The sequence below is a fragment of the Sorex fumeus genome, unplaced genomic scaffold (assembly GCF_029834395.1).
Source record: "Sorex fumeus unplaced genomic scaffold, SorFum_2.1 ptg000029l, whole genome shotgun sequence".
Classification (NCBI taxonomy): domain Eukaryota; kingdom Metazoa; phylum Chordata; class Mammalia; order Eulipotyphla; family Soricidae; genus Sorex; species Sorex fumeus.
In genome coordinates this window covers 15,953,732-15,980,960 of record NW_026606086.1, presented here as the reverse complement: position 1 = coordinate 15,980,960, position 27,229 = coordinate 15,953,732, and the positions used below count along the sequence as shown (strand labels likewise).

General features: G+C 63.6%; 1 protein-coding gene across 1 annotated transcript; it reads left to right on the top strand.

Annotated features, from left to right (window-relative positions):
* The first annotated feature begins 1,933 nt into the window (after window positions 1–1,933).
* On the top strand, window positions 1,934–27,139 carry UBE2O (ubiquitin conjugating enzyme E2 O). Its single transcript, XM_056115408.1, has 18 exons — window positions 1,934–2,297; window positions 19,474–19,533; window positions 19,640–19,750; window positions 20,237–20,334; window positions 20,454–20,517; window positions 20,702–20,845; window positions 20,988–21,097; window positions 21,203–21,353; window positions 21,459–21,931; window positions 22,014–22,168; window positions 22,259–22,371; window positions 22,464–22,592; window positions 22,897–22,986; window positions 23,076–23,772; window positions 23,853–23,989; window positions 24,972–25,175; window positions 25,310–25,367; window positions 25,453–27,139. Exons 1-18 carry the CDS (start codon window positions 1,983–1,985, stop codon window positions 26,121–26,123), a joined length of 3,780 nt encoding a protein of 1,259 aa, XP_055971383.1. The 5' UTR covers window positions 1,934–1,982; the 3' UTR covers window positions 26,124–27,139.
* The last annotated feature ends 90 nt before the right edge of the window (window positions 27,140–27,229 follow it).

Sequence of the window (27,229 nt, the reverse complement as noted above, 5' to 3'; positions counted from 1 at the left end):
AAAGGAAGGCCCTTCGTGGCAAGAGCAGCTTTGTCCCCAAAGGGATCCTACCGCCCCTCAACCCGCTCTGTTCTGCTCAACCCTGGTGGTGCTCAGGGTTGGAGGTATGAGAGATGGAGGGTGGTCGGCCATGTGCAAGACCAGCACCTTACCCCTAGACTCGTCTCTGGCCCTTGCTCCAGTGTTTTCTATATCGGAGTATGAGAATCTTCTGAGATTTGTCTTCAGTGACCAATCCACACCCAACATCCCTGACACTGAGTATGCAGCCTGGGCCTCTCAGGGCCTTCAGGCCTGGGTGATTCTCACGTTTCTGTCCTCAGCAGCCTGTAAAATACCCCAAATCACGCCGGCTCCTAGTTACATATTTTAAAGCAAGAATTTACCAGTTACCGTACAGCGGGGAGGGTGCTCGCCTTGCACGTGACCAACTGGGGTTTGATCCCCGAACCCCCAAATGGTCCCTTCAGCCCCACCAGAAGTGATCCCTGAGTGCAGAGCCAGGAGTAAGCTCGCTAGGTGTGGCCCCAAAACAAACAAAAACAAAACCACCCCAAAACACCAATGGGGAGCAGACCAGCTGCATAACAGTTCTGCCAACGTAGACATTTAGTCTTAGGTGGGTGACTGTGAAGTGTCAGTGGTTAAACTTTATTGAGGCAACTATATGCTGGCCACTGTTTCATTTCCTCTCAGCTTTCCCAATTGCCCGATGAGATTGTCACCCTGCTTGACAGATGAGAAAATCATGGTGAAAAACACTGCATCAGCCTGACTGTCTTTGTGTCACGAACGACGGTGGCCCAAATCAGGATCTGCTGCTCCAATTTTTAGCTACTCTTCTCTCCATCCACACTAACCGTCATGGAACTTGGAAGTCACTTTGAGGAGTGGATACGCAAGTCACAGACGCCACTCACTCGCTCTCGGCCGGGCCTTCAGTCCTGCATCCATCCTCAGAGGTCATGACCTTGGGGCGTCTACCCCAGTACCCTCAAGGAGCACTCTGTAGGTGAGTCCACTAGAGCCTGGTTGACAAGCCTCCTCCTCGGAGTGGCATGCATTTTCCCGAGGTTGATTGGCGTGCTTTTCTTTCTTCTCCGGAGAGAGCGGTCGAACGCAGTCCCCCACTGCCACAAATGATGCAGTCCAGTTCCCCCCATTTGGTGAAATCGCTGGAGTGCCACGGCTAAGCCTGGCCCGGGGAAAGCCACCCTGCCAGCTTCATTCAGCACCTCAGCGAGGCCCTGAGACCGCCCCAGGCGGCCCGCCCGTAAACACCCGGAGGCCAGGAAAGCAGCTTTCTCCTCCCACTCCCCTCCCCTGGATTTCGCTGGGCTGGCGACCCCGGAAAGGCTGCTAAATCCGCCCGGGAGGGGGGGCCCACTCCCCGTCTCCCCGGCGACCGCCTCCGCCCGGGCCCGCCCCTCCGCGTGCAGCCCACCCGCCCCGGGCAGCATCTGTAGCGTCCCCTAGCGACGGGCGCCGGCCCCTAGCAACCGCATCCCGGCCCTGGCGCCGGCGGCACGTCGCGCTACGTCAGCGCGTCCGGCCCCGCCCCGCGGCACGCAGGCCACGCCCCGCACCACCGGAGCCTCGAGCAGGCCCCGCCCGGCTCAGGCCCCGCCCCTCTCAGGCCCCGCCCCCGCCACCCACCCGAGCCTCGCGCAGGCCCCTCCCCGCCCCACCCCGCGCCGCTGCCGCCGCCGCCACGAGCCTCGCGCAGGCCCCGCCCCGCTCAGGCCCCGCCCCACGCCGCCGCAGCCGCCGCCGCCGCCGCCCGAGCCTCGTGCAGGCCCCGCCCCGCGCAGGCCCCGCCCCACTCAGGTCTCGCCCCCGCCCCGCGCAGGCCCCGCCCCGCCGTCGCCACCACCCTAGTCTCACACAGGCCCCGCCCCGCGTAGGCCCCGCCCTCCGCCCCGCCCCGCGCCGCCGCCGCCGCCGCCGCCGCCGCCGCCGCCCGAGCCTCGCGCAGAGCAGTTATGGCGGATCCCGCAGCGCCCGCAGCGCCGGCGCCCGCCGCGGACGCGGGCCCCGAGGCGGGCTCGCAGCGCCTGCTCTTCTCGCACGACCTGGTGTCGGGCCGCTACCGCGGCGCCGTGCACTTCGGCCTGGTGCGCCTCATCCACGGCGAGGACTCGGACTCGGACGGCGACGACGACGGCCGCGGGAGCTCGGGCTGCTCGGAGGCGGGCGGCGCGGGCCACGAGGACGGCAGGGCCAGCCCGCTGCGCCGCGGCTACGTGCGCGTCCAGTGGTACCCGGAGGGCGTCAAGCAGCACGTGAAGGAGACCAAGGTGCGGGCCGGGCGGGCCGGGTTGGCGGACGGGCGGGCCGGGGCTGGCCGGGCCGGGTCGGGCCGCGCCGCGCCGCGCCGCGCTGCGCCGGGCCGGGCCGGGCCGCGCCGCCCGAGGCCGCGCCGGGAGCCGCGTCGCCGGGGACGCCCGGTGCAAAGTCATTGCCGCGGCCGGGCCACCCCCCGCGCCGCCGACCCGCCCTCCGGCCCGCGGCCGCGACCCCCGCCGCGGCTCCCCCCGCATTGTGCGCGCCCCGGGGAAGGCCGGGCCGCGGCGGGCGGGCGGGCAGGGCTCGGGGGCGCCCACCGCCGAGCTCAGCCCCCTTTCCGCACGGCCCACCCGCCCCGCCGCCCCGAGTGTGTGTCCGTGTGTGTGTGTTGCCCGGTGGCCTCCTCCTTCCGATTCTTGCGGGAACTTCGCGAGTGCGACCACTGGCCACCCCAGCCCCGGTATTAATAGTGCTCGTCGGGGCTGGGAGGTGGGGGAGGTGACAGCTGCCTCCGGGTTGGTGGCTCCCAAGTGCCGCCGCACTTCTTCTGGGATCCGGGCGGAGAAGGAGAGCGCCCCCCTGGTGCCCCCAGATTGGGGAGCCAGCGGGGTTTTGCTGGCCCCGGGCTGTTAGACCTGCCTGTGAACCCCCCCAGCTCCCTCGCTGTGGTTTGGGCCGAGGCTGGTGAACATCACAGCTGTCCAAAACAAAAGGGCCTACGATGGAAACACCCCAGATACCCTGGGGCCCCCTGAGGTTGTTTGGGAGATTTTGTTTTTTCCCCTGCCCCCCCCTCCCGTCTTGTTTTCCTTTTCCTGGGTGTGAGGTGCCTATCGGGGCGCACACACCTCTGTATCTCCGCGGCTCCTCGCCGCCGCCGCCACCTCCCCTTCGAGAAAGCTTGGCTAAGCAGGAATCGGGCCTGGGCGGCGGCGCGAGGTCTGATTTCAGGGGGTGGCTCTGGCCAAGTTAATCTGGGCTCCCCACACACTGGGAGGAGACAAAGGCGCCACACCGCCACGGGGGTCGTGAGCCCAGCCCACGCCTGGGGACAGCTGGCTGGTCACTGAGGTCCCCGGGCCCGGAGAGACCTCTGATGACCGCAGAGCAGGACTGGCAGGTGCAGGCATTCCCAGACCCTGGCCGGCCCGCAGACGGGTGCCAGTGGGCCGCCCTGTCTCGGGCTCAGAAAGACGCCAGCAGTCACCTGCAAAAGTATGTGGAAGTCATTACGGTGCGTGGCATGGTCCCCGGGCGGAATGGCCGTCCCTGTGATGTCAGGAGAGGCGCCGCTTTCCCCAGAGGCCCAGTGACGGGGCGCTCCTCGGTGTCCTCCCCTCCCGCCCTTTCCGGGTCTGCTGGCCCTGCTCCCCGTCCCCGGCTGCCAGGTGTTCCGGCTGGCCCTGTGGGTTGACTTTGTATACTTGCTCGCTGGGCCTCCGCCACCCCCCCCCAGACCCGCTTATGCACAGTTTGCTCTAAGATGTGCATTTTGGAATTCCATGGAAAATGACTTCCAGGCACCAGCCCGGCTCTATTTTGAAGCCGCTTTGTCATGACCTGCTTTGAACCGACTTGAGAGTCCTAGTGACTTCTGGCGTTTTCTTTGCCACTGTAGTTCCTGGAGCTCCTGTCTGAGCATGAACCTCCCCAGGGGCGGAGGGACTTCAGAAGCTGGTAGCTTGGGGGGCCCAGTTCTTTCAGGAACAGATTTGTTTGTTTGGAGGAAGTTTGTCCTTCTAGGTAGCTATTAGCAAAACAAAACAGAGCACTTTATTACTCGGAGGCGTCGGCCCTGGTCAGTTGGCATTGGCTGGCCCTGCCTGGCTCCTGGCCACGGGCAGGGTGGCACGTGCGGGGAGAGTCTGGCTCTCCTTGTTCCCACTCGTAGATTCCACTGAGGTGACCGAGGCATGTGCAAAGGACCTTTGGACCAGCGAGCGTGCTCTGACCGGGCCGGGTCCGGGTGACATCGAGGCAGTGCTGGGTGACACTGTTTTGCAAACCTGCCCCCTGCTGGGATGTTTGTTGGGCCTGTCCCTTCCACGTGGCAGGATTGGTCTGTCCTGGGTATTTCCATCCTGTGGATATGAATTTGGAGCGGGTGCAGAAAGACTTACTAGTCTCCTGATTTCTTGGACGCTTTTTTGCTGTTCTTGGGTGCAGGGGGTTCCCCCGCCCCCCCTGCCCCATAGTGCTCAGGATTTACTCCTGTCTCTGCTCACGGGGATCGAACCCGAGTTCGCTGCATTTAAGGCAAGTGTTTTAGCAATCCTAAACTTATCTCTCCAACCACCCCTCTGGAACTTTTTTTTTTTTTAAGTTTTGGGCACACCCGACGATGCTCGGGGGTGACTCCTGTCACTGTACTCAGTGCTTGGTGGATCGTGTGGGATGCCAGGGCTTGGACCTGGGTGAGCTGCAGGCAGGGCTAGCACCCGGCCCTGTGCTATGGCTCTGGCCCCGCTGTGACTTTTTTTTTTAGGGAACGAGTACAGAAAGAGCAGAGAGGCCAGCATCAAGCCCATTCCGGCCATGGCCGTGCAGACTGTCTTCAGAGCAAGTGGGACACTCTCAACACTGCGAGATTTCTAGTCCGATTCTTCGGGGGGGGGGTCCCACCATCGGGCTTGCCCCTCTTCAGGCTCAAGCCTGCCCCCTCCTTCCCTTCTCTCCCACTCTGCATCCCCCATGGGGAGCTGTTGAACAACAGAAAGGTTGCTGCCTGCCCCTTAGTCTCCCCCGGGGGCTCGGGCCCCTTCATCAGTGGGCCTCTGTTGGGGAGGTAAAGGTAAGGTAAAGGCCCTCCCGGCTCAGAATAAGGCAGGCTGACCACCTTCTTGCCTCAGTGGCCCCCGGCTCGACCCCGGGTTGTGTTTGTAGGGGGTGGAGCCCCTGTGAAGTCAGGGCACCTGCTGTCTGCCCAGCCAGGCTGGGGCTGGCCTGTCCCACGGGTGATGTCCGGGTCACGTGCCTGAATTGCACCAACATTCGGGTTCTCTGGGTTGATTCTGTCTGCCCGTGCCCGCCTGGCTGGCGCGTGCGCGCGTGTGTGAAGCATCCCTCAGGAATTGGCTCTGCAGTTTATTCCTGGCTCCTCCGGCCAGCGTTTCCGCGGGGAGACCTATTTAGGTGTAGCATCACAGCACGTGAAGTTTGCTTGCCTCCAGCTTGTGCAGGTGCCGGACCCATTAAAAGCGTTGTTGGCAGTGATGTCATCAGGGAAGTTATGTAAGGTCAGACAGGGTGCAGGACCAGTGCATGACATTGCCTGCGGGGGGGGGGGGAGGGGGGACGGGGCGCTGGAGACTCTCGGCTCCCCTGTGACTTTCCTCCCGTCTCTTGGGTTCCCCTTCCGACTCCTGCCCTCGATGGAGCCTGTCAGACTTGGAGCCTGGCCCATGGGCACGTTAGCCAAATGCTGTGTGTGTGTGTGTATGTGCGTGTATGTGCGTGCATGTGCGTGCGTGCGTGTGTGTGTGTGTGTGTGTGTGTGTGTCCCCTGGGATTAGAAGCATGGGCTCTCTTCCGTCTGTCACTACTGAGTCACCTTGGCCGAGTCACTGCCGTGTTTTCTCTGCTGAAACATGAGTGAAGTGTGTCTCCCTCACCCCCGGAGGTAGCTGGCGTGGGGACCCTCCCGAGTGTCCCCTGACATTCCACCGCGTGTCACCTTGGGAGTCAGCATGGGAGGAGTCATGCTAGAGGGGTTCCTATTGGTCGGAGGTGCTTTTTCCTGTGGGTTACTGACTTCACACCTGGATCAAACAGCCGTGCACGCCGCCGTTCCCCTGTTGGCTCTGGAGGAACTTGGGAACGTGTGGTTCAGGTTTCAGCTGTGTGGCCAGAGGCTGCCCCACCAGGCACTGTGTTCTCAGCACTGAGCCCAGGGCCAGGAATAGCCCCGAGCACTGCCGTATGTCACTCAGAGACCAGAACCAGGGGGAGAGACAGTACAGCAGGTAGGTGCTGGCCAGCACACGGCCAGCCTTGTTGGATGGTTGGCAGGACGGATCCCTGAATGCAAAGCCAGGAGCAGGCCCAGAGCACCTCCAGGTGGGCTCAACCCCGCCATTCCTCCCCTACCCACCTACCCACCCTCCAAAAAAGAGCTGGAGAGACCATCAGGTGTAAGCCTCTGGCCTTGCCTGTTGCCGACCCCAGCTCAGTCCCAGGCACCGTATGTGATCCCCAGTGCCAGCAGGAGTGGTCCCTGATTGCAGACATCACCTGCAAAGCACTGTGGCCTGGCCTGAGACCAGCAACGTCAGAGACCCCCCAAAGGGTCGGGGACAGTGCCAGAAGTTCCAGAAGCAGGGGATGGGTTGATGGATGCCACCCTAAGGATGGCAGTCTGTTGCTTGGGTCTTTGGGGCCACACCCAGGGCTGACTCCTGACTCTGTGCTCAGGGGTCACTCCTGGCCGCGCATAGAGGGCCACACGGGGTGCCGGGGATTGAACCCGGCTGCCCTGTGTGCAAGACTAGTGCCAGCCACTGGACTATGGCTCCAGCCTCTGCTTTGGATTTTTTTGGGGCGGGGGAGGGTCAGACGGAGTGATGCGGGGTGGGGGTCTGCCTGTGTCGGCGCAGTCCCAGGCGTCTGACCCTGCCCCCGCCTCTGCGTGGATTTGAGGGAAGTAGAAAGAGCAGCAGTGAGTGTTCCTGTTTCCTGACGTCTGGGTGCCGCCTGTGTGGCGTACGCTCGATGCCCTCCCAATCAACGGCCTGCTTCAGGGTGGAAACTGAGGGACAGAAAGGCGGAGGGACCCAAACACAGATCGAGGTGGACCCGGTTTGTGACATTTGGGACTCCTGTGTGTTTACCAGACACTCCGTCTGCACGCCTGGGCCGGGCTAGACCTCAGGCCAGTGGTCCGCTCCTGGTGCGGGTGGGAAGAAGCAGGTGCAGAGGTGCCTGCGGAGACGAAGGCGTTGGCCTTCTCGAGGGCAGTGGCCAGGGCCCGTGCCCTCCTGCACATCCCGTTCCTCCTGATCCCGCCCCTCCACCCCGGGTGTGGCCCCAGGTGAGGGATAAAACCGAACCCCAGTTCAAGTCACATTTGTGGCCGGGGAGCCTGTGACTGCCATGCATGTCAGGGGGACGCCCCCACAGTGGGCTTCATCCCAGCTGATCTCTGCCTGGCCAGGGCAGGGATAGGCGTCTTGGGGGGCTGGGGACGGCCTGGCGGGGCCTGCCCCGTGACCTCGCCCGGGTGGGGGATGGTGCCCGGTAGGGGCTGCGCCCCACCCCTCCCCGACTCTTGGCTCGTTCTCCTTTCCCTGTTCTGTCAAGAGTCACTTTCCCTCTCCTTTGAGCGCCTGCCTCTGGGCCTCGGGAAGCAGCAGCCCGTGTGGCTGCTCAGAGCTCACTCCTGGCCCTGTGCTCAGGGGACCATATGGGGTGCTGGGGATCGAATTCTGGTCGGTCACAAGGCAAGTGCCTAAAGCCTGCCCTCACGGCAGTTCCGGTCCCCAGTCTGTCACCGGGAGGAAGATGGCGCTCAGCTCTGTCCCAGCGATAGAAACTCTCCGCGTTGTTTCTCTTTGTTTGCTGGTTTTGGTGCCATACCCAGCGATGCTCAGTACTTACTTTTGGCTCTGCACTCAGGAATTAGTCCTGGCAGGGGACCCTTTGGGATGCTGGGGGTTGAACCCACGTTGGCTTTGTGCAGGGCAAATGCCTTACCCGGTGTACTGTCGCCCTGGCCTCAGAAACTTCCAGTTTCTATGAGGGAAGTGTGGCTGGGGGAAGGCACGGTTGGACGTGATGTGTGAGGCCAGTGGTGTGAGGAGTACCTGGCAGGCGCGTGTGTGTGTGCCTTGAGGGGGCGGTGTACGTGCGTGTGACCTGCCCCATGGTAGATGCTGGTGGAGGCGCTTTGTCCGGGGGCTTATTTGAGAGCCGGAAAGTTTCCTGAGCACCCCTGGTTATAACCCAGAAGCCATAAGAAAAACCAAATTGTTCGCTCAGTCTGGTGAAGATTCATTCTACCAGCCACTGGGAACTTGGGAAATGAAGATCGCGGCCAGAGCTCAGTCCTCCTGCGCTGCCCGCACCGGCCAGTGAGCGCTGGGCCTGGCCACAGTGCTGCTGCCCAGGAGCAGGGCAGGCCGGCCCCTCACCCGCGTTGGTCTGCTCCAACTGGTCACTAACTCGGGGGTTTGCATGACGTCGCATCAGCACACAGTGGTGAGCAGGGGCGTTCCTGGACATCAGGACCCAGGCCCGGTGTGCCCTGGGCAGTGCTCGGCTCGTACCCTCTGCCCTGGTGCGCGGCAGGCTGTCCCCCAGTCCCCTCACGAGCCTCTGCCCTCTCCTTGGTGCACAGACCTGAGCTTGCTTTTCCTGCCTCCCTCCCTGCCACCCATGTCACAGCCCCCTGTGCGGGGTGCCCTTCCCCCCTCCTGGGCCTCCTCACCAGGTTGAGAACCTCAGGCAGTCAGGGCAGGATTGTAGAGATGTCCCTGCACCCACATCCCCACTCCCAAATCTGCACCCAGACAGTTTTGAGGAGTCGGGGGAAGGTCCGAGGAGTCGGGGGAAGGTCCCACACCTGCAGCACTTGGTGCTCCCCCGGCTTACTCCTGGCTGTGTGCGGGCAACTCTGCACCATCTCTCCTGCCCTGTGTCCAAGGTCTCTGTATTTTTACTACAGAAAAGTTGCAGAAATATGGAAAAGTTGAAAGGTGAGAGCAGTGAGCACTCACACAGCCAGCATGAGCCAGCAGTTAAAACCTTCCCGGGTCGCTTTATCCATGTGAGTGTGTGGAAACATGTTTTCTCCTCCACCTCAGACCAGTTAGTAGCAGTCTTGATGATGGACACCTCAGATTAGAAACGGGTCAGAGTGATAGTACAGTGGGGGGGGGGGGCATTTGCCTTGCATGCTGCCAAACCCGGGTTTGATCCCCAGCACCCCATAGGTTCGCCTGAGCACCCCAGGAGTAATTCCTGATTGCAGAGCTAGGAGTAAGCCCTGGGCATCGCCAGGTGTAACCTACAACGAAACTTAAAAAAAAAAGAAAAATTAAAACACTTAGGGGGCGGGGCTGGAGCAACAGCACAGCGGGTAGGGAGTTGCCTTGAACCAGGAGTAACCCCTGTGCATCACTAGGTGTGACCCAAAAAGGGAAACAAACAAAAAAACACTTAGGGGGCCCGAGAGATAGCGCAGCCCTTAAGGTGCTTGCTTTGCTCACAGCTGACTTGGGTTTGATCTCTGGAGTGACATAGTGGTCCCCCGAGCCCTCCCAGGAGTCATCCCTGAGCTCAGAGCCAGGAGGGCGCCCAGGACATTGCTAGGTGTGACCTAAAACCAAAAGAAGTACATGTGTATATATATACATGTGTATGTGTGAGTGTGTGTGTGTATGTATATATACACACACATACATATAATGCATATAGGATATATATTTATCTTAGAACATTTGGAATCATTTTAAATTTACTTCTTTTATCTCTTTGGATCCCCATTTTAATTTTTTTTTTTGCCTTTTTTTTGGGGGGAGGTCACACCTGGTGATGCACAGGGGTTACTCCTGGCTCTGCACTCAGGAATTACTCCTTGCAGTGCTCAGGGGACCCTATGGGATGCCGGGATTGAACCCGGGTTGGCTGTGTGCAAGGCAAACACTCTCCCTGCTCTCCTGTTGCTCCGGTCCCTCGTTTTAATTTTTTTTTTTTTTTTTGCTTTTTGGGTCACACCCAGCGATGCTCAGGGGTTACTCCTGGCTCATGCACTCAGGAATTGCTCCTGGCGGTGCTCGGGGGACCATATGGGATGCTGGGAATCGAACCTGTGTCGGCCATGTTGGCTGCGTGCAAGGCAAACGCCCTACCCGCTGTGCTATTGCTCCAGTCCCCAGTTTTAATTTCTTTGAAGGTAAATGTCGAGGCCAGAGAGCTGGCTCGGTGAAACGAGCACCGGCCCGGGCTAAAGGTCCTGACACCATGTGGGCCCTGTCTCAGGCTTGGGGTAGCCCACAGCACTGCCAGCAGTGGCCCCAACCAAACACCCGGGACATGGCTCTAAGGGGCGCCTGTGCCTGGAGGAGCTGGGGCCCCACCTTCCTCCCCCGCACACTGGGCTGGCCCTGGTGGTCGGTCCGGGCCTACGGCCCGTGTTGGGGCTCTGGTCTGGGTGCAGTGTCGCTGGGAGTAGCCCCTAGCCCTGCTGAGAAACCCAAAGAGAAAGGCTCAGAGGCCCCACCCGGGTCTCCCCTGGCCCCAGTCCCGTCCCTGCTGTGCTCCAGCCAGGCTCGGGCCTCATGTGTCCAGCCTGACCCCAGTGTCGCTCCCCGGCCGGCCTGTGCCCAGAGAGGGTGCTGGGTCAGATGCAAGTAGTGTTCATCCTGTTCCCCGGAGTGGCTGCCATCCCCCCCCCCCCCATGCCCGGGGCCCTTGGCTTCACGGCAGCTTTGAAGGGGTCGTGGTCTCTGCTGTTGTGTCTGTGGTGCCTGGCACTTGGGTTTGTGTTTCCGCGGTGATTCCTGATGCTGGACACATTCATGAACCCACTGGGCACCACGGGCCGTCTGCAGGTCTTGGGGAGGAATTGCTGTTGGGGTCCTTTGGGGGTGGAGGTGGGGGGATGGGAGACAGGTCCAGCAGTCCTCAGGGCTCGCTCCTGGGGGCTTTGGGGACCCTCTGTGGTGCAGGGATTGAACCCGGCCAGCCGTGTGTGAGGCAGGCGCCCTGCCCAGCGGGGTCCTTGGGGTCTGTACTCAGCACCTCTTTCTGGCCCCCGGTGTCGTTTGGGTGCTGTTTGTGCAGGGCAGACACCTGGAGCTTTCACTATGATTGTGACTTTCCGGAAGTCAGGTTCGTGTGTGTCCTTTGCTGCCCCTGCCTTTGGTGGCAGTCCTCATTCTCGTTTGTCATCAAACCTTGGTTTGAAATTCTTCTTGCATCTTCTGTTAAGGATTACTGCTTAGCTGTGCCTGCGGTCAGAGCCCGACCTCCTGTTTCCAGGCCTGGCCTGCAGCACCGATGGCCCCCAGCCACTTTGGAGCAGGCCGAGGTCTGTGGCTGAACCCAGGGCAGCTGCCGGCTCCCCCCAGAGGGTCTAGGTGCAGTGACCAGGTGAGTCACCCCAGCCTCATCTGGGTGGCGCCGGGTGGGCGCCAAGACCCCACAGCGCAGATTGTGGTGCTCTGAGGGCAGCTGGCGCTGGACACCAGCCACATTGGGACCCTCAGAGCATGGCCTGTTCCCCCCCCCCCCCCCCGGGGTCAGTGACACACCCCAGTGCTCACTTTCTGGTGGCCTAGTGGTTAGGGTTTGGCCTGCCCGCAGATGGTGCCCAGTTCTCGTGCCCTATGACGTTGGGCCCCCGGGGGCCCATGTCCCCAGCCCCAGGCTGGGCTTGGACCGCACTGAGGCCTAGGGGAGGGTGGGGTGCAGGAGCCCCTGCCCACAGCTGCCCTCCAGACATGGACGTGCATGTTGGCCTGTCAGGTGCCCTCGTCTCTCCCTTGTCCAAGGGGGCTGGCCTCCGGGACCTTGCTCTCTGCCCTGTATGAGGGGGCCTTTGTTCAGTTCCTGCCGAACCCGGCCCCTTGGGCACCAGGGGAGCAGCCCTGGATGGCCCCGGGCTGTCTGGCTGCGCTTGGTGTTGCTTTGGTCTCGTTCCCGGCTCTGCCCAAGGGTCCCTCCTGGGGGCTCAGGGTGCTGTAGGTGATGCTGGGGACCAAACCTGGGTTGGTCACATGCCGGGCAAGTGCTTTCCCCCGTGCTACCCCTCCGGCTCCCCAGAGAGGGTGGTTTTCTTATTTTATCCCATCCCAAAAGAAAGTCTTATGCGTCCCTGGTGTTGTGGCCCAATGGCGGCAGCCGCGAGTGTGGAGGCCGGAGCCTCTGGTGTAGGCCAGCCCTTACCTGTGCCTGTTGGGAATCGGGGTGCACTGAGATGCTCAGACTTGGGGTTTGGGGCAGGGATTGGAACCTGCCTGTTAATCGTGGGGTGCTGACCCTACTGACCGGTCAGTCCTTCCCAAAAGCCCAGGGTCAGCCCGAGGTTCCAGGGGTCAAATGTAGGGCTTCACACCTGCACTGTGCTGCCGGGCCACATCCACAGCCTGTGTGTATGTGTCTGTGTGTCTGTGTGTGTGCACGCGCTAATGTCAGTAGTGGCTACAGGGGGAAGGAGGCTGGATGCCCAGGTATTGCTTCCGGGTCAGAGTATAAGGGTGAGCAAGGTGAGACCTGCCTCTGACCTCCTGACCACACTCGGGGCCCAGGCGTTTCACCGGGCTGTGTTGGGGCATAGACGTTGGATCTTTGTCCATGGGATGCAGAGGGCAGAGGACCAAAATCAGCCCAGGGTGACGCACCAGCGAGGGCCAGTGCCCAGTGTAGTGAGCTGGACGGGTGCTTTCCATTGGCTGCACACAGCTGCTGTTTCTGTGGGGTCCGCAGCCCAGGACGGGGGACTGGGCTCACAGGGCGGCAGGGAGCTGTGTCTCGGGGACAGTGTCCACGTGTGCTGGGGAAGGCCCCCTTCCTTCTCACACACGCAAGCCGAGCACAGGCCGGCCCTTGCCCATGCCAGGGCAGATTCACAGGATTCCGGGGGGCCGCGGGAAGGCTTGGGGGGGGCGGAGCAGGAGGTTGCCAGGAGCAAAGGGGTGCCGTGCTTCCAGGGTCGCTGTCTCCGCCGGTGCGCCTTTTTCTGTATTGACCCCGTACTTCATCCTTTGCCTGAGAATTTTGCCCAACAGCCTTGCAAAGGGTCAGCAGGACGGGTGCATGCGGGCAGGGCCTGGGGTCTCACACCTGAGTCTCACTGGGGCTCTGCAGAGACATTGTCTTAGTTTATAGCTTTTTTTCTTTTTGGGGGGGGGGTCACACCCAGCGATGCTTGATGCTCAGGGGTTACTCCTGGCTCTGCACTCAGGAATTACTCCTGGCGGTGCTCGGGGGACCATATGGGATGCTGGGAATAGAATCCCAGTCGGCCACGTGTAAGGCAAGCGCCCTACCCGCTGTGCTATCACTTCAGCCCCTATAGCTTTGTGTTTTAAGGGGCAGGGCTTGATCTGGGGCCTTCCCCGGTGCCCGGGGGGCTTGCTCCCTCCCGTCTGCGCAGGGCTCACCCCGCCCAGCAGGTGCCCTCACACTGGCCCACCTCTCTGGCCTGATCAGAACTGTCTTTGACTGTTAAACTGTATTAGGTGACTGAATGACCCCCAGAAGCAGGAGCACACAGGACGTCATTCGGTGGAGCTCGCAGGGGAAGCAGGGTGCCGGGCTGCTGGGATGCTGCAGCCATCCAGGCCCTCCCAGCAGTGCTCAGTGCCTGTTTGGGGCTGGGATCGGGCCTTGGCCTCCACATGCACGTGTCCTGCCCTGCGTGCTCCCCATACTGCGTGCTCCCTGCCCTGCATGCCCTCTGCCCTTGGGTGCTCTCTGCTCCCTGCACTGTACTCCCAGACCCTGCATGCTTCCTTACTCCAGCTGCGTCCTACAAGCAGTCAGCTGACTGAGAGGATTCACACGCCCCAAAACTGGCCTCCGGGTGTCAGTTCACGTTGGCTTTGGCATCTTGGGAGGTTTGTGCCTGTCTCCCCGCCCAGGAGTGCCCCCCTTTGCCCCTGCTCACCTGTTGCTGAGTCGGAACATTCCCTGCCCCAGAAGCGAGGTGTGGGCTGCCGCCTCCGTCCGGCAGGTGGATACCCAGTGTGCCAGGCCATCTCGGTGTCCGGTGAGATGAGGGGCCCGGCATGGACCAGGGGGGCTTTGAGAACCCCCGCCCTCGGGATCCGAGGTGGTCACCTTGGGGCCTGGCAGGGCTGCAGTGACAAGTCTTCCGGAGCCGTTGGGCAGGTCTGGGAGGGTGCAAGGTACGTGATGCAAAGCGACTGGGGCTCAGCTCTGTCCAGCTCGGCCTCCTGGTGGTCACGCCCGCTTCCCAGCCCGGCCCTGAGCTGGTCTTCTCTGCCCAGACCCAGAGTCGCGGCCCTCCTGGGTCAGCGACTGTTGAACTGAGACAGTGAAAGGCGCTCGGAGAAGCCGCATCTATCCCCTGTGACCTGGTGGTGCTGGAAATGCAGTGCCAGGTAGATGTGGAAAGGGAAGGATGGACCAAAGGGGCCTCAAAGGGCCGTGTTCAGACTGAGCCTGCAGGGGGCCTGGGCCAGCGCCCACCCGGCTTGGTCCCCCCAACTACTGTTTTCCAGAGGGAGGAGCCATGGTGCACTGGGTGGGATGCTCGCCTCGTATGTGGCCCAGGAGTGACCCTGAGGACAGTGCCAGGAGTAAGCCCTAAGCACTGCAGGGTGTGGCCCCCCACCCAAAAGCCTAAGGGTAACCATTGAAAGAGTAGAAATAGGGTCTTTCCAACGGAGGAGGGGGGATGGGCATTGTCATTGTTTTGTCTGTGCTCAGGGCTTGCTCCTGGCTCTGTGCCCAGGGTTGGGGGACCATATGGATTGCCAGGTCAGCCTAATGCAGGACAAGCAACCTGGCCCACCATACTCTCTCCCCAATTCCCCAAATGTGCTTTATAAGTTAGCAGGTCAGGAACCAGGGGGTGACTGGTGGGGGGAGTGCCTGCCTGCAGGAGTGAGGTCTTGAGTCTGACCCCAGTGCTACCCACATGTGCTAGAACATGGCGCAAGCAGCCCAGGGTCATTGGCCATTTCCGGCCACACTGCAGGGGTCCGGGGACACCAGCCCTGGTGGCACAGTGGCCAGGAGCACGAGTATTACATCCCAGCGTGTATGTAAACGGCTCGGCCTCTCCCTCGCGAGGTGACATCACGAGCCGGCAGCGGGGTGTTGGGAAACAACTCGGCACGTAGCTGGGACCCTCCTCTGGTGCCCAGAGGGCTGGTTGGCACCCAGGAAGACTCCTGAACCACGCGCTGAGGAGCGGGGTGTGCTTGGAGGGGATGGGAGTGGGTGAGGGCGCAGACCCAGCGGGAGGAGCCCCCCTTTCTGCCGCCACAGCAGGAAGCGCTTGGCAGCAGTCTGCGGTGAATAAATTAGAGGGGCAGCAGTTTCTGAATGCGGGGTGGGGGCGGGCAGCTGTCCTCTGCCGTCAGCTCCCTGACCGGCTGCCCTTCACTGTCGAAGCACTGACCAAAACCAGCACTGTCCGTCGCAGAGACACCGCGAGCCAGAACGAAATCGAAGCAAGTCACTCCTGGGGCCCACGCTTGCCTTGTTTTGGGGTCACACCCGAGGATTGAGCTGACACTCATCCTGGTAGGAGCCCTCAAGACTGAGTCGGTGGACAGGCCCGGGGCGTTGGCCGACGCCTTGCTGAGCCTGGTGCTGTCTCAGATGTCATTGTGGCAGCGTTTAGCAGAGTATTGATCCGGGGTGCGGCGCGAGCCTCCTGACCCCGCTCCCGCCCTGCACCTCACCTCTCCTGCCCCGGGGCCTGTGTGAGCCCCATCTTGGCGACCCCCCGTGGCGGTGCCTCAGTCCGTCCCTTCCGCTGATCTGGTGGTGAGGGACATAGGGCTGACCAACCTGGGCCATCCTCGATACTGAGGTGTGCGGGGCTGCGGGGTGGGCTCCAGGCTTCCCCTCCAGCAGGGCTGTGCCTGTTCTGTCCAGCTGGCACGGCCACGGTGCAGGCCGGGAGCCGGAAAGTCTGTTGGGGCTGCCGTCAGGGCCATCACTGTACCACACGAGACCGTGACGTATCGGGGGTCCCTGGGCGCTTCCCGAGGCCCCTCGCACCCTCCCCCGGCCTTGGCTTCGCCCCCCTGCCGTGGTCTTGCAGGTCGCTGTGGGGCCCCAGGGAAGCCAGGGGCAGCAAGGTTCCCATGGTCTTCGGGAGTGACCCCTGGCCAGCTGGATGCGGGGGCGCGGTGGGGGTGGGGCCGCCTCTGCCGTCTGGCTCGGCTCAGCGAGTGACGGGTTGGGCCGGCCGGAAGCTCAGTCTTGCTCCTGGACATGCGCGCACCTGAGTGCTCGCACGAGTGCCTAGTCTCGGGGTCGGCCCTCGTCTGGCTCTGGCGTTATTTTTACTGCCTTTTTCTCCTGTATTTGCATCTTTAAAAATAAACCAAGCGAGTGAGCCCTGCGCACACTCAGCTGAGGGATATCGACCAGAGGCTGCTCGCAGGCAGAAGTGCTCGGAGCAAGAGCATCCCCGCGGGCGAGGCCTCAGTGCTGGCCACCTGTGCTGCAGGCCAGCGTCCTCCTCGCGTGGGGGCACCTGTGGGCCAGCGGGCAGCATGGCCTGGCCCTTCCTGGGCGCAGTCTGGGGGAACGGACAGGCCCCTGGGCTGTGATGCAGACTTCCCCTCAGTCTGTTCGCATCTGGTGACCGGACAGAACCATGGGCTAGGTGGGGGCTTGAACTTGTGGCTATGACTCTGTCTTGGCGGGGCCTGGGACCACACCCTGTGGTATTTGCGGGCTGTTCTTGCTGCTGAGCTTGGGCCTTCCTTGTTGGTCCTCCGGGAACCATGTGCAGTGCCAGAGATCACACCAGGGGTGGCCACGGGCTGGCATAGCAGGTGCCTCACCCGTGCCACCCGACCCGGAAATTTGGGTCTTGGAGGGGGACAGTTTAGGACACACCTGGTGATGCTCGGGAATTCCTCCTGGCTCTGCACTCAGGAATTATTCCTGGCTGTGCTCCGGGGAGCCTATGGGATGCCGGGGATCAAACCTGGGTCAGCTGTGTGCAAAACAGATACCCTGCCCACTGTGCTACGTCTCTGGCCCTCAGTATCTGTGCTAGGTTCTCAGAGCCCTGAAGGTTCCAGTAAGTGGCTGCTCCAGGCCAGGACCCGAAGGCCAGGGCCATCGGCCGTTTCCCCTGAGGTCGTGTGCCCTCACTGCCGTGAACCTGTGTTGTCCTCTCTGGAAGTGGGGGTGCAATGACCACAGAAGCCACTGGCTGGCGGGCCGCGAGTCCGAGGTTGCTGTGGGCGTTGACCGGTGACTGAGGCTACCCTGTGTCAGTCTCTGCTGTGCCTCCAGGGCTGGGACGCTCCCCTTACAGAGGGTGGCAGGGGCATGTGTGTCCCCGGCTGCCCGCCTAGGTGAGGTGTCTTCACAGCGGCCAGTGCAGCCCTGGGGCCTTGAGTCCTCCCTGCGGCTGAGGTGAGTGGCCATAGGTGCCTGGGCAGGTCGCAGGTGGGGGGATCTAAGTCTGAGGACTCGCTGACACCCCTCTATGCGCAAGGTCACTCACAGTGGCGGCCACTGTGTCTGCACGGAGACTCCTGGCCGGGGTTGCCCGCATGAAGACGGGAGCCTGGGTGGCAGGTGGGGCACGTTTGCCCTGTGCCGCTGATCACACCCTCCACCCCCTGAAGCCCAGTGCTGGACTGTTGCTTGTTCCCTGCTTAGTCCTGGGCACCCCCCACGGAACTGCCCTGGAGCCGTGCCGCTGCTGGGGCTCTGGGGTCTGCTTCTCGGGGCCCGCTGGTGTGTCCTGGGCAGGATCTGGGCTGCTCGTTGTGGTGCCTCACCCGGGCCAGGCAGGACACCGGGGATTTGAACTCGCTTCCAGGACAGGCTCTCTGAGGCCAGGGCTGGGGCATGGCTGGCTCATGAGTGTGTGGTGTGCGTGGGTGCGTCCTGATGTCCCCGGGCCGCCCTGCGTCTGGGTCATTCCAGCAGGTTCTGTGCTGTGGCTGCAGGCCCAGGCAGTAACGCCATCCTGCACGTGGCTGGCCGGGGCGCATCTGCTCTGCCTCCCGCCTGCTGGGCGGGGCCTGTGCCCAGCTCCGAGGCGAGGCTGAGGGTGGCGGGGGTGTCCTTTGCCTCCACCACGGTGGGTGGCCCCAGCTCTGCGCTGCCCAGCCCGGCCCACGTCCCCCACCTGCCACCCAGAAGCGTTTCTCTGCACACTGCTGCACTGTGCATTCCTGCACACAAACGTTTTCCCGGCGTTCAATCTGTCTCCCCATCTGAATTCTTTAGAGCCAGGGCACGTTCCTTATTATGTATTTATGTCCTGTCTCGTGCTGAATCTGGAGAAAACACTCAGAAACCAGTAGATCGATTGCTCCAGCCCTTGGCCTCTGCCCCAGCCCCACAGCTCTCCAGAGAGAAAGCTGCCTGGGGACCCGCCCAGGGAGGAGGGTGGCACCAGGCCTCGAAAGGGACCCTCCAACCTGAGTTGTCACCCCCCGGGCTTGCGGGGTCTCGGGGGCGTTTGCAGACTTTCCCAGTGTCCCCCAGCATGGGGGGCCGTGACGACTGTCTGGGCCCGGCATGCGCTGCCCCTGTAGGATGGGGCTGTCTGGGCGGGAGAGCCCCCATGTGCGGGGTGCCGCCTCCTGGCCCTGCCCTCTCCCTCTCTGAGGGTGTGCTCGCCCCACCCCCGCCCGGGCTTGGTCTGTGCACGGACATGACATCGTGTGCAAGGGGATGGCGCCGGGCCATGCTGGCTGGGTCCCCCATAAGCCCATCCCACCTAGGGCCCACATGCCCTCAGAGTAGCCTTTCAGACCCGCAATAGCCCCTTCCTTCCCCCACCCACCGCAGGGGACCAGGAGCTCCCAGGAGCCGCCGGGCCCTCTGCTGAACACCCCCCACCCCCGTCCAAATGGGACTTTTGGTGGTCCCTGCTGCCTACACTGGTTCCTGCTATTGGAGGCTGCTTGGGAGGAAAGTGGCCTGAGCAGGGGGCATGGCCTCCCTTCCCTGCCCCCACCCCCTTTGCTCAGTGTCTGCCCAGACAAGGGGCTCTGGAGGGTCAGGGCGGGGCGGGGACCAACTTCCTTCTACCATGCTGGCCTTCAGCCTCCGCAGAGTTGTATGTCCCCCTACCGCCTGCCCCCCTTTCCTGGCAACCCCCCAGTGTCCTCCTGCCCACGGGCACCGCCCCAGCATCCTGCAGGCTCCTAGTGCCAGGGCACGAGGCTGTGGTGGCCGCGTTGGCAGGGGAAACAGCAAGTAGAGGTTTGCAGTTTCACCCATCCTGAGCGGCAGTTGGCCGGGAGGTCAGGAGGGCTTGGACAGGCCCCTGGGTGTGGGCATGCCCACCGTGGGCAGAAACGTGCCCGTGGCAGTGACGGGAAGGCTAGAGGCAGCCTGCCAGCCTTCCCCGGCTGGGGGCAGTCAGAGGGCGAGCTCTCGAGGGTCTGTGAGGCCCAGCACGTGGAGGGAAGCGCGCGTCCTGTCTGGGAGCTGGGGTCAGGCTGAAGGAGGTGCCCGCAGATAGCCCGTGCCCAAGGCCCCTGACCCCTGCTACCTGCTCTCCCACAGCTGAAGCTGGAGGACCGCTCCGTGGTGCCCCGGGACGTGGTCCGGCACATGCGCTCCACGGTGAGACCCTCTGGGGGTGGGGCGGGGCTATGGGTCTGGTGGGTGTGGTCTGGATGGAGTGGGGGCGGGGCGGGCCCTGACCCAGTTATCCGGATGCCCCTCCTAGGATAGCCAATGTGGCACCGTCATCGACGTCAGCATCGACTGCGCGGTCAAGCTCATCGGCACCAACTGCATCATCTACCCAGTCAACAGCAAGGACCTGCAGCACATCTGGGTGAGCCCCGGCCGCGGCCGCCCGCCCTCCATCCTGCATGACCCTGCGCCCTCGGCCTTTCCCTGAGTGGTCACTTCCGACTGCCTTCTCCTCCTCCTCCTCCGTTGTCGCTCTCCCGCCGTGGCCTGTGGCCCCTGAGCCCCAGAGTGGAGCCGCTCGCTGTCCCACCTCAGCCCTGCCTGCCAGTCACCCCACGGCAGGGGCGGCTCTCCTGGGCCGACCTGACCCACGGTCGCCACATAGCAGCTGTGTGCTCGGCCCAGCCGGCCCCGGCCCTGGTGTGGTCCTGCACTCGTGGGGTGTAGGGAGCAGCCCCCTCCTCCCCACGACATGCGAGGGCCTACTCTCCCGCCCGCCCCACCCCTCCCCCACGCTTGACACTGATGTGTGCCAGCCTCCTCCCGACCCCTGCGGGTGGACCCCTCTTGTTGGGTGTCTCGGGGTCCTGTGGGGGCCCAGCGCCTCACGCCCTGCCTTGGCCTGCAGCCCTTCATGTATGGGGACTACATCGCCTACGACTGCTGGCTGGGGAAGGTCTATGACCTGAAGAACCAGATCATCCTGAAGCTGTCCAACGGGGCCAGGTGTGCTGGGCCGGGCCGGACTGAGGGTGGGGACCCGTGCCTCGTTCTGTCAGGAGGGAGGCTCGTTCCCTCGGGCTGGTGGGCCGTGCCTGCAGCCCCCCCCGCTTCTCCCTGCACAGGTGCTCCATGAACACGGAGGATGGCGCCAAGCTCTATGATGTCTGCCCACACGTCAGCGACTCGGTGCGTGTGCCAGCCCCGTGTGGACACGCAGCACCAGACCTTTCCGTTCCGGCCGGCTTCAGCTCCCCGGGCGAGCGGCAGGGTGTCCCGTCCCTGGGGAACCGGGGGCCGGGGGCATGGGCGGGTGGGGGGTGCAGAGCGCCTGTCTGGGGAGCTCACGGGACCCCTCGCCCCACCCCCACAGGGCCTCTTCTTCGACGATTCCTATGGCTTCTACCCGGGCCAGGTGCTCATCGGCCCCGCCAAGATCTTCTCCAGCGTCCAGTGGTTGTCAGGGGTCAAGCCGGTGCTGAGCACGAAGAGCAAGTTCCGGGTGGTGGTGGAGGAGGTAGGGGCGAGGGGGAGGATGGCCTGCCTTTGGTCGCGGGGTGGCTGCAGGCTTGTGTGGTCCCCTGTGGGCTCTGGACAGCTGCTGGGCCGCAGAGTGAGCCAGGAGCCCCGCTGACCCGTCCCATGCGTGCCCTCCCCAGGTGCAGGTCGTGGAGCTGAAAGTGACGTGGATCACCAAGAGTTTCTGCCCGGGGGGCACGGACAGCGCCAGCCCCCCGCCCTCCGTCATCACCCAGGAGAATCTCGGCAGGTGAGTAATGCAGCGTCCAGCCACGCGGGCCGCCTGCTCCCCCGCGCCCTCAGCCCTCTCCGGGGTCGCCCAGTCGGAACCCGCTGGCCCAGCCTGTCCTCGCAGGGTGAAGCGTCTCGGATGCTTCGACCACGCGCAGCGGCAGCTGGGCGAGCGCTGCCTCTACGTCTTCCCGGCCAAGGTGGAGCCGGCCCGCATCGCCTGCGAGTGCCCGGAGAGGACCTGCACGCAGGGGGAGGGCTCCATGGCCAAGAAGGTAAGTCCTCCAGGGCCCCTGCGGCCACCTAGTCGTGTGCGGCCGCTGCGCCCCGCCCCCCCGCGGGCCGCCCACCCGGGCCCACAGCACCCACTCCACCCGCAGGTGAAGCGTCTGTTGAAGAAGCAGGTGGTGAGGATCATGTCCTGCTCGCCGGACACCCCGTGCTCCCGGGAGCACTCCCTCGAGGACCCCAGCAAGAAGGCAGGGGACAAGGCTAAGAGCGAGGCGGGCTCGGCCAGCCCGGAGGAGACGCCTGAGGGTTCGGCCAGCCCCGTGGAGATGCAGGACGAGGCCCCCGAGGAGGCCCCCGAGGTGGCTGAGCCGCTGCCCCCCTTCCTGCTGAAGGAGGGCGGGGAGAGCAGGCTGCAGTCCACAGAGCAGGACGCGGACGATGAGGCGGCCGACGACACGGACGACACGAGCTCCGTCACCTCCTCCGCCAGCTCCACCACGTCCTCGCAGAGCGGCAGCGGCCTGAGCCGCAAGAAGAGCGTCCCCCTCTCGCTGCGCAGCCTCAAGCGCAAGCACAAGCGGAAGAAGAACCGGGTGGCCCGCGACTTCAAGCCTGGGGACAGGTGGGCGGCCCGGCGGGCAGCCGCTCCGGGGGCGGGGCGGGGTGGGCGAGGGCGGGCCCGCAGCTCACCAGCCCCTCTGCAGGGTGGCAGTGGAGGTGGTGACCACCATGACCTCGGCCGACGTGCTGTGGCAGGACGGCTCCGTGGAGTGCAACATCCGCTCCAACGACCTCTTCCCCGTGCACCACCTGGACAACAACGAGTTCTGCCCTGGAGACTTCGTGGTGGACAAGCGAGGTACAGGGGAGGTCACCGGGTGGGGGGGCGGGGCCGGAGGCCGTGGGCGGGGCTGAGCCCCGCGGGTGCAGCTTCTCCTCTGGCCCCCAGTTCAGAGCTGTCCCGACCCCGCCGTCTACGGCGTGGTGCAGTCCGGGGACCACGTGGGACGCACCTGCATGGTGAAGTGGTTCAAGCTGCGGCCCAGCGGGGATGACGTGGAGGTGAGGAGTGCGGCCCCCGGCTCCCTTGGGCTGGGTGGGGCGGGGCGGAAGGGGGCCGACTCCGAGCTCACGCCAGCACCCCCGTGCTCCAGCTGATCGGAGAGGAGGAGGATGTGAGCGTCTATGACATTGCTGACCACCCCGACTTCCGGTTCCGCACCACCGACATCGTTATCCGCATCGGCAACACCGAGGACGGGGCCCCTCCCAAGGAGGACGAGGTGCCCGCCCGCCCCTGTCCCCTCCCCACACTGCAGTTCCTGGTGCTGCCGCCAGGTGCCGCCACAGGACCAGGCTGTAGGTCCCGCCAGCTGGCATCTCCCTGGCCAGGCCTGCCCCCTCACCCCTCCACCCCCCCCCACCGCCCATCGCTGGAGTCCAACGGGCATACACGTGCTGGCGGTGTCAGGGCAGCCAGAGAGGACATGGGGGCTTGTGTGCGGTGGGGCATGGCGGGAGCCCGGACGTGGTGTGGAGGGGAGGTCTGCCCCTGACCGGTCCTGACCTGGTCCCCTCTGCCTGCAGCCCTCGGTGGGCCAGGTGGCTCGCGTGGATGTCAGCAGCAAGGTGGAGGTGGTGTGGGCCGACAACTCCAAGACCATCATCCTTCCCCAGGTATGGCCCTGCCAAAGGGTCTGGGGAGGGTGGGGGCAGGGCGGGGTGGGTGGCGCACCCAGGGCCCACTGTCCACGGCCTGCCCGCAGCACCTCTACAACATCGAGTCTGAGATCGAGGAGTCGGACTACGACTCCGCAGCGGGCAGCAGCAGCGGCGCGTCCTCGGACGAGTGGGAGGACGACAGCGACAGCTGGGAGACGGACAACGGGCTGGTGGAGGATGAGCACCCCAAGATTGAGGAGCCCCCGATCCCCGCCCCCGAGCCAGCGGAGGCCCCCGAGGAGGACAAGGGGGTGGTGATCAGTGAGGAGGCGGCCACGGCGGCCATTCAGGGCGCGGTGGCCATGGCGGCCCCCGTGGCCGGGCTGATGGAGAAGGCGGGCAAGGAGGGGCCCCCCAAGAGCTTCCGGGAGCTGAAGGAGGCCATCAAGATCCTGGAGAGCCTCAAGAACATGACGGTGGAGCAGCTGCTTACGGGCTCGCCCACCTCGCCCACGCTGGAGCCCGAGAAGCCCACCCGGGAGAAGAAGTTCCTGGACGACATCAAGAAGCTGCAGGAGAACCTCAAGAAGACCCTGGACAACGTGGCCATCGCCGAGGAGGAGAAGATGGAGGCAGCGCCGGACGCCGAGCGCCGGGAGGACAAGCCCGAGGCGCAGTCGCCCGTGAGGGCCGAGTGGCCCAGTGAGACGCCGGTGCTGTGCCAGCAGTGTGGCGGCAAGCCGGGCGTCACCTTCACCAGCGCCAAGGGGGAGGTCTTCTCCGTGCTGGAGTTCGCGCCCTGTGAGTCCGTGCCCCGCGGGAGGGGCCGGGCCGCCTGGACCCCCAGAGTGGGGGCTGACGCGCCTCTCTCCCTCCCCCAGCCAATCACTCCTTTAAGAAAATTGAGTTCCAGCCCCCGGAGGCCAAGAAGTTCTTCAGCACCGTCCGGAAGGAGATGGCCCTGCTGGCCACGTCCCTGCCTGATGGCATCATGGTCAAGACCTTTGAGGATCGAATGGCAAGTGGGCGGCAGGCGCGGGGGCTTCCTCCACACGAGGCGGGGAGGGATGAGCAGCCGGCCAGCTGTCCCACGGGGAGGGAGAGGCTGCAGCTCTGCTCTCCAGAATGGTCTTTTGTTTTTTTTTCCTTTTCTTTTTGGATCACACCCAGCGATGCTCAGGGGTTACTCCTGGCTCATGCACTCAGGAATTACTCTTGGTGGTGGTCAGGGGACTTTATGGGATACTGGGAATCAAACCCCGGGCTGGCTGTGTGGAAGGCCAATGACCTACCTGCTGTGCTATGGCTGTAGCCCCTGATTTTTTTTTTAATGAGTTTTTTATTGAATCACCGTGAGAGCAGTTACAAAGCTTTCACCCTTCCCTCCACCAGTATACATTTTCCATCACCAAAAGCCCCGGTATACCCCCATCCCACACCCTCCCCCTACCTGTGGGGCAGATAATTACCACAGTACTCTCTCTCTACTTTGGTTATATTCAATATTTTGACACCAGACCCACCATTATTATTGGGATTTTCCCCCTACGCTCAGGCCTGCCGAAAAGGCAACATTAGACAATTTGTTTTCTATTGCTGATTATGAATAGCATCCGCGGCTTTGGAATTCTGAAATTTTAATAATTAGATCTGGGGGGCTAGAACAATAGCACAGCTGGTGGGGCATTTGCCTTGCGCGCCGCCACCGACCCAGGTTCAGTTCCCAGCGTCCCATATGTTCCCCTGAGCACCACGAGGGTGATTCCTGAGCACAGAGCATTGCCGGGTGTGACCCAAAAAGAGAAAAAAAAAAATCTGGAGGAATTTCTCAAATGTTCTCTCGCCTCCTGTGGGCTGTGATTCTTGCCTCACTGGGCCCAGGTTCGGAGCAGTACAGTTCGAAGGTGTTGGGGGCTGGGACTGTGACTCAGTGGGCAGAGCACCCACACAGGCCCACCCGGAGCCCCACAGCTCAGCCTCTGGCTCCCTCCCTCCTCCAGGACCTCTTTTCAGCCCTCATTAAGGGCCCCACGCGGACCCCCTACGAGGACGGCCTCTACCTGTTCGACATCCAGCTCCCCAACATCTACCCGGCGGTGCCCCCCCACTTCTGCTACCTCTCCCAGTGCAGTGGCCGCCTGAACCCCAACCTGTACGACAACGGGAAGGTGTGCGTCAGCCTCCTGGGCACCTGGATCGGGAAGGTAAGTGCGACCCGCATGCCTGCCACGGCCGTGGGTGCCGTTTGGGGGCATGGGGTGGGGGGGGGTGTGTGGAGGGTGCCACCCTAGGGTGGGGCGGGGCCCACACTGACGTGGGGGTGCCGCCCCGCCCGCAGGGCACTGAGCGGTGGACCAGCAAGTCCAGCCTTCTGCAGGTGCTCATCTCCATCCAAGGTACGGCGGGGGGACCGAGGTGAGGGCCGAGGGGCGGGGGGGGGGGGGGGCGCCCGGACCGCTGCTGAGCCAGCGCCTCTCTCAGGCCTGATCCTGGTGAACGAGCCCTACTACAACGAAGCAGGCTTCGACAGCGACCGCGGCCTGCAGGAGGGCTACGAGAACAGCCGCTGCTACAACGAGATGGCGCTGATCCGCGTGGTGCAGTCCATGACGCAGCTGGTGCGGCGGCCGCCCGAGGTCTTCGAGCAGGAGATCCGGCTGCACTTCAGCACCGGCGGCTGGCGGCTGGTGAACCGCATCGAGTCCTGGCTGCAGACCCACGCGCTGCTGGAGCGGGCCCAGGCCCTGCCCAACGGGCTCCCGAAGGAGTGCGGCTCACAAGAGCCCCCGGCTGCCGCCGCCGAGCTCTCGGACTGTGGCCACGAGGACGCCGAGGACGGGGGCCTGGCCGCGGGGGAGGCCTCCCAGGGCTCGGACTCGGAGGGCGCCCAGGGCGCGGCTTCGGCCTGCAGGGACCCCACAGACCAGACCTCGGACGCGGCCCCCGACACCTCGGTGCCGCCTAGCGTCAAACCAAAGAAGAGGAGAAAGAGTTACCGGAGCTTCTTGCCTGAGAAGAGCGGTTACCCCGACATCGGCTTCCCCCTCTTCCCGCTCTCCAAGGGCTTCATCAAGAGTATCCGCGGCGTCCTGGCGCAGTTCCGGGCCGCCCTGATCGAGGCGGGCATGCCCGAGAGCACCGAGGACAAGTAGCGCTGCCCAGCAGCCGGGCGCCACGAGGCGGGTGCCCCGTCCAGCACCCCCGCCCGCCCCCCCCGCGCCCCGCCCCGCCCCTGCCCCCCACCCCCACCCGAGGCAAGCGTGATGCCAGGGCTGTGGCCGCCCCGTTCCCCTCTGTTCCGTTCTGTTCTGCAGCAGCCTCCAGCAGGCACCCCGGGGCGCAGCTGCCGGTCCAGGGTGCGTCTTGCAAGCAGGGGTGACTCCAGCCATCACCCCTGGCTCCCTCCCGCCACCGCCGGGCCCCTGGGACCGCAGGCCACCCTCGGGCCTGCTGGACGTGCCTCCCGAGGGTCGCGCTGTGCCTAGGGGAGCCCGCGGTCCTCGCGCCAAGAAGGTGGGGGTGGAGCAGCTTGCTGGGAGAAGTAGGTGTTTGGCTCTCCCAGGCCGGGGCCTCCGCCTGCCCGCCCCGGCTTCCTGCTAGTCTGGGCCCCTCCCACGATCAACTAGCACCCGAGGCTTAGCCAGTGCCCCCCACCCCAGACGGGCCCCTCGCTTCCACTCTGCGGGCGGTCTGGGGAGAGGCACCGCGGGCCGTCCTCCCCGGCAGCCCGAGGTTTACAAGTTTTCTAGCTTTTGATAATGTGAAGCGCCCAGCTGAGGACGCTGCTGAGCGCATCGCAGCTCGGGCCTTTTTGGTGTATGTATGTAATATTTAAGGTTGAAAGAAAATAATTCTCAGAAGCAAAGATATTAACTGTTACTCGAAAAAAAAAAAAGACAAAAAAAAAGCCAAAGCATGATGCGTCTTGTCCGCCTCACGCTGGCTCCACGCCGGGGCCGCGGCCCGCCCGCGGGGAGCGCAGAGACCGCGGCCGCGCCCGCAGTGCCGTTTGTGTGGAGTTGTGAATGCCTATTTGCTTACGATACCTGTAGAAAGTGCTGTGTGATTAAATCTTTTTTTTTACTTGCAGATTTTTTTGGGGGGTAGTTTGGCTCATTACAATGTACAAGACCGACAAGGTGGCACCATTAAACCTGCCTCTGCCATTCACCGGGCTCCGCGGCCTTTCTTCCCTCCCGCACCTCTTCCTCCCTGCAGGGGCCTGGGCTGGATGGCAGGACAAGCCCTTTCCCCAGGT

Bases quoted from the DNA above. Each gene is read 5' to 3' on its own strand.
- UBE2O (XM_056115408.1), top strand. From the start codon at position 1,983: ATGGCGGATCCCGCAGCGCCCGCAGCGCCGGCGCCCGCCGCGGACGCG. The intron at 20,846-20,987 runs GTAGGGGCGAGG...TGCCCTCCCCAG, and splicing joins TCCGGGTGGTGGTGGAGGAG to GTGCAGGTCGTGGAGCTGAA. The intron at 25,368-25,452 runs GTACGGCGGGGG...CGCCTCTCTCAG, and splicing joins GGTGCTCATCTCCATCCAAG to GCCTGATCCTGGTGAACGAG.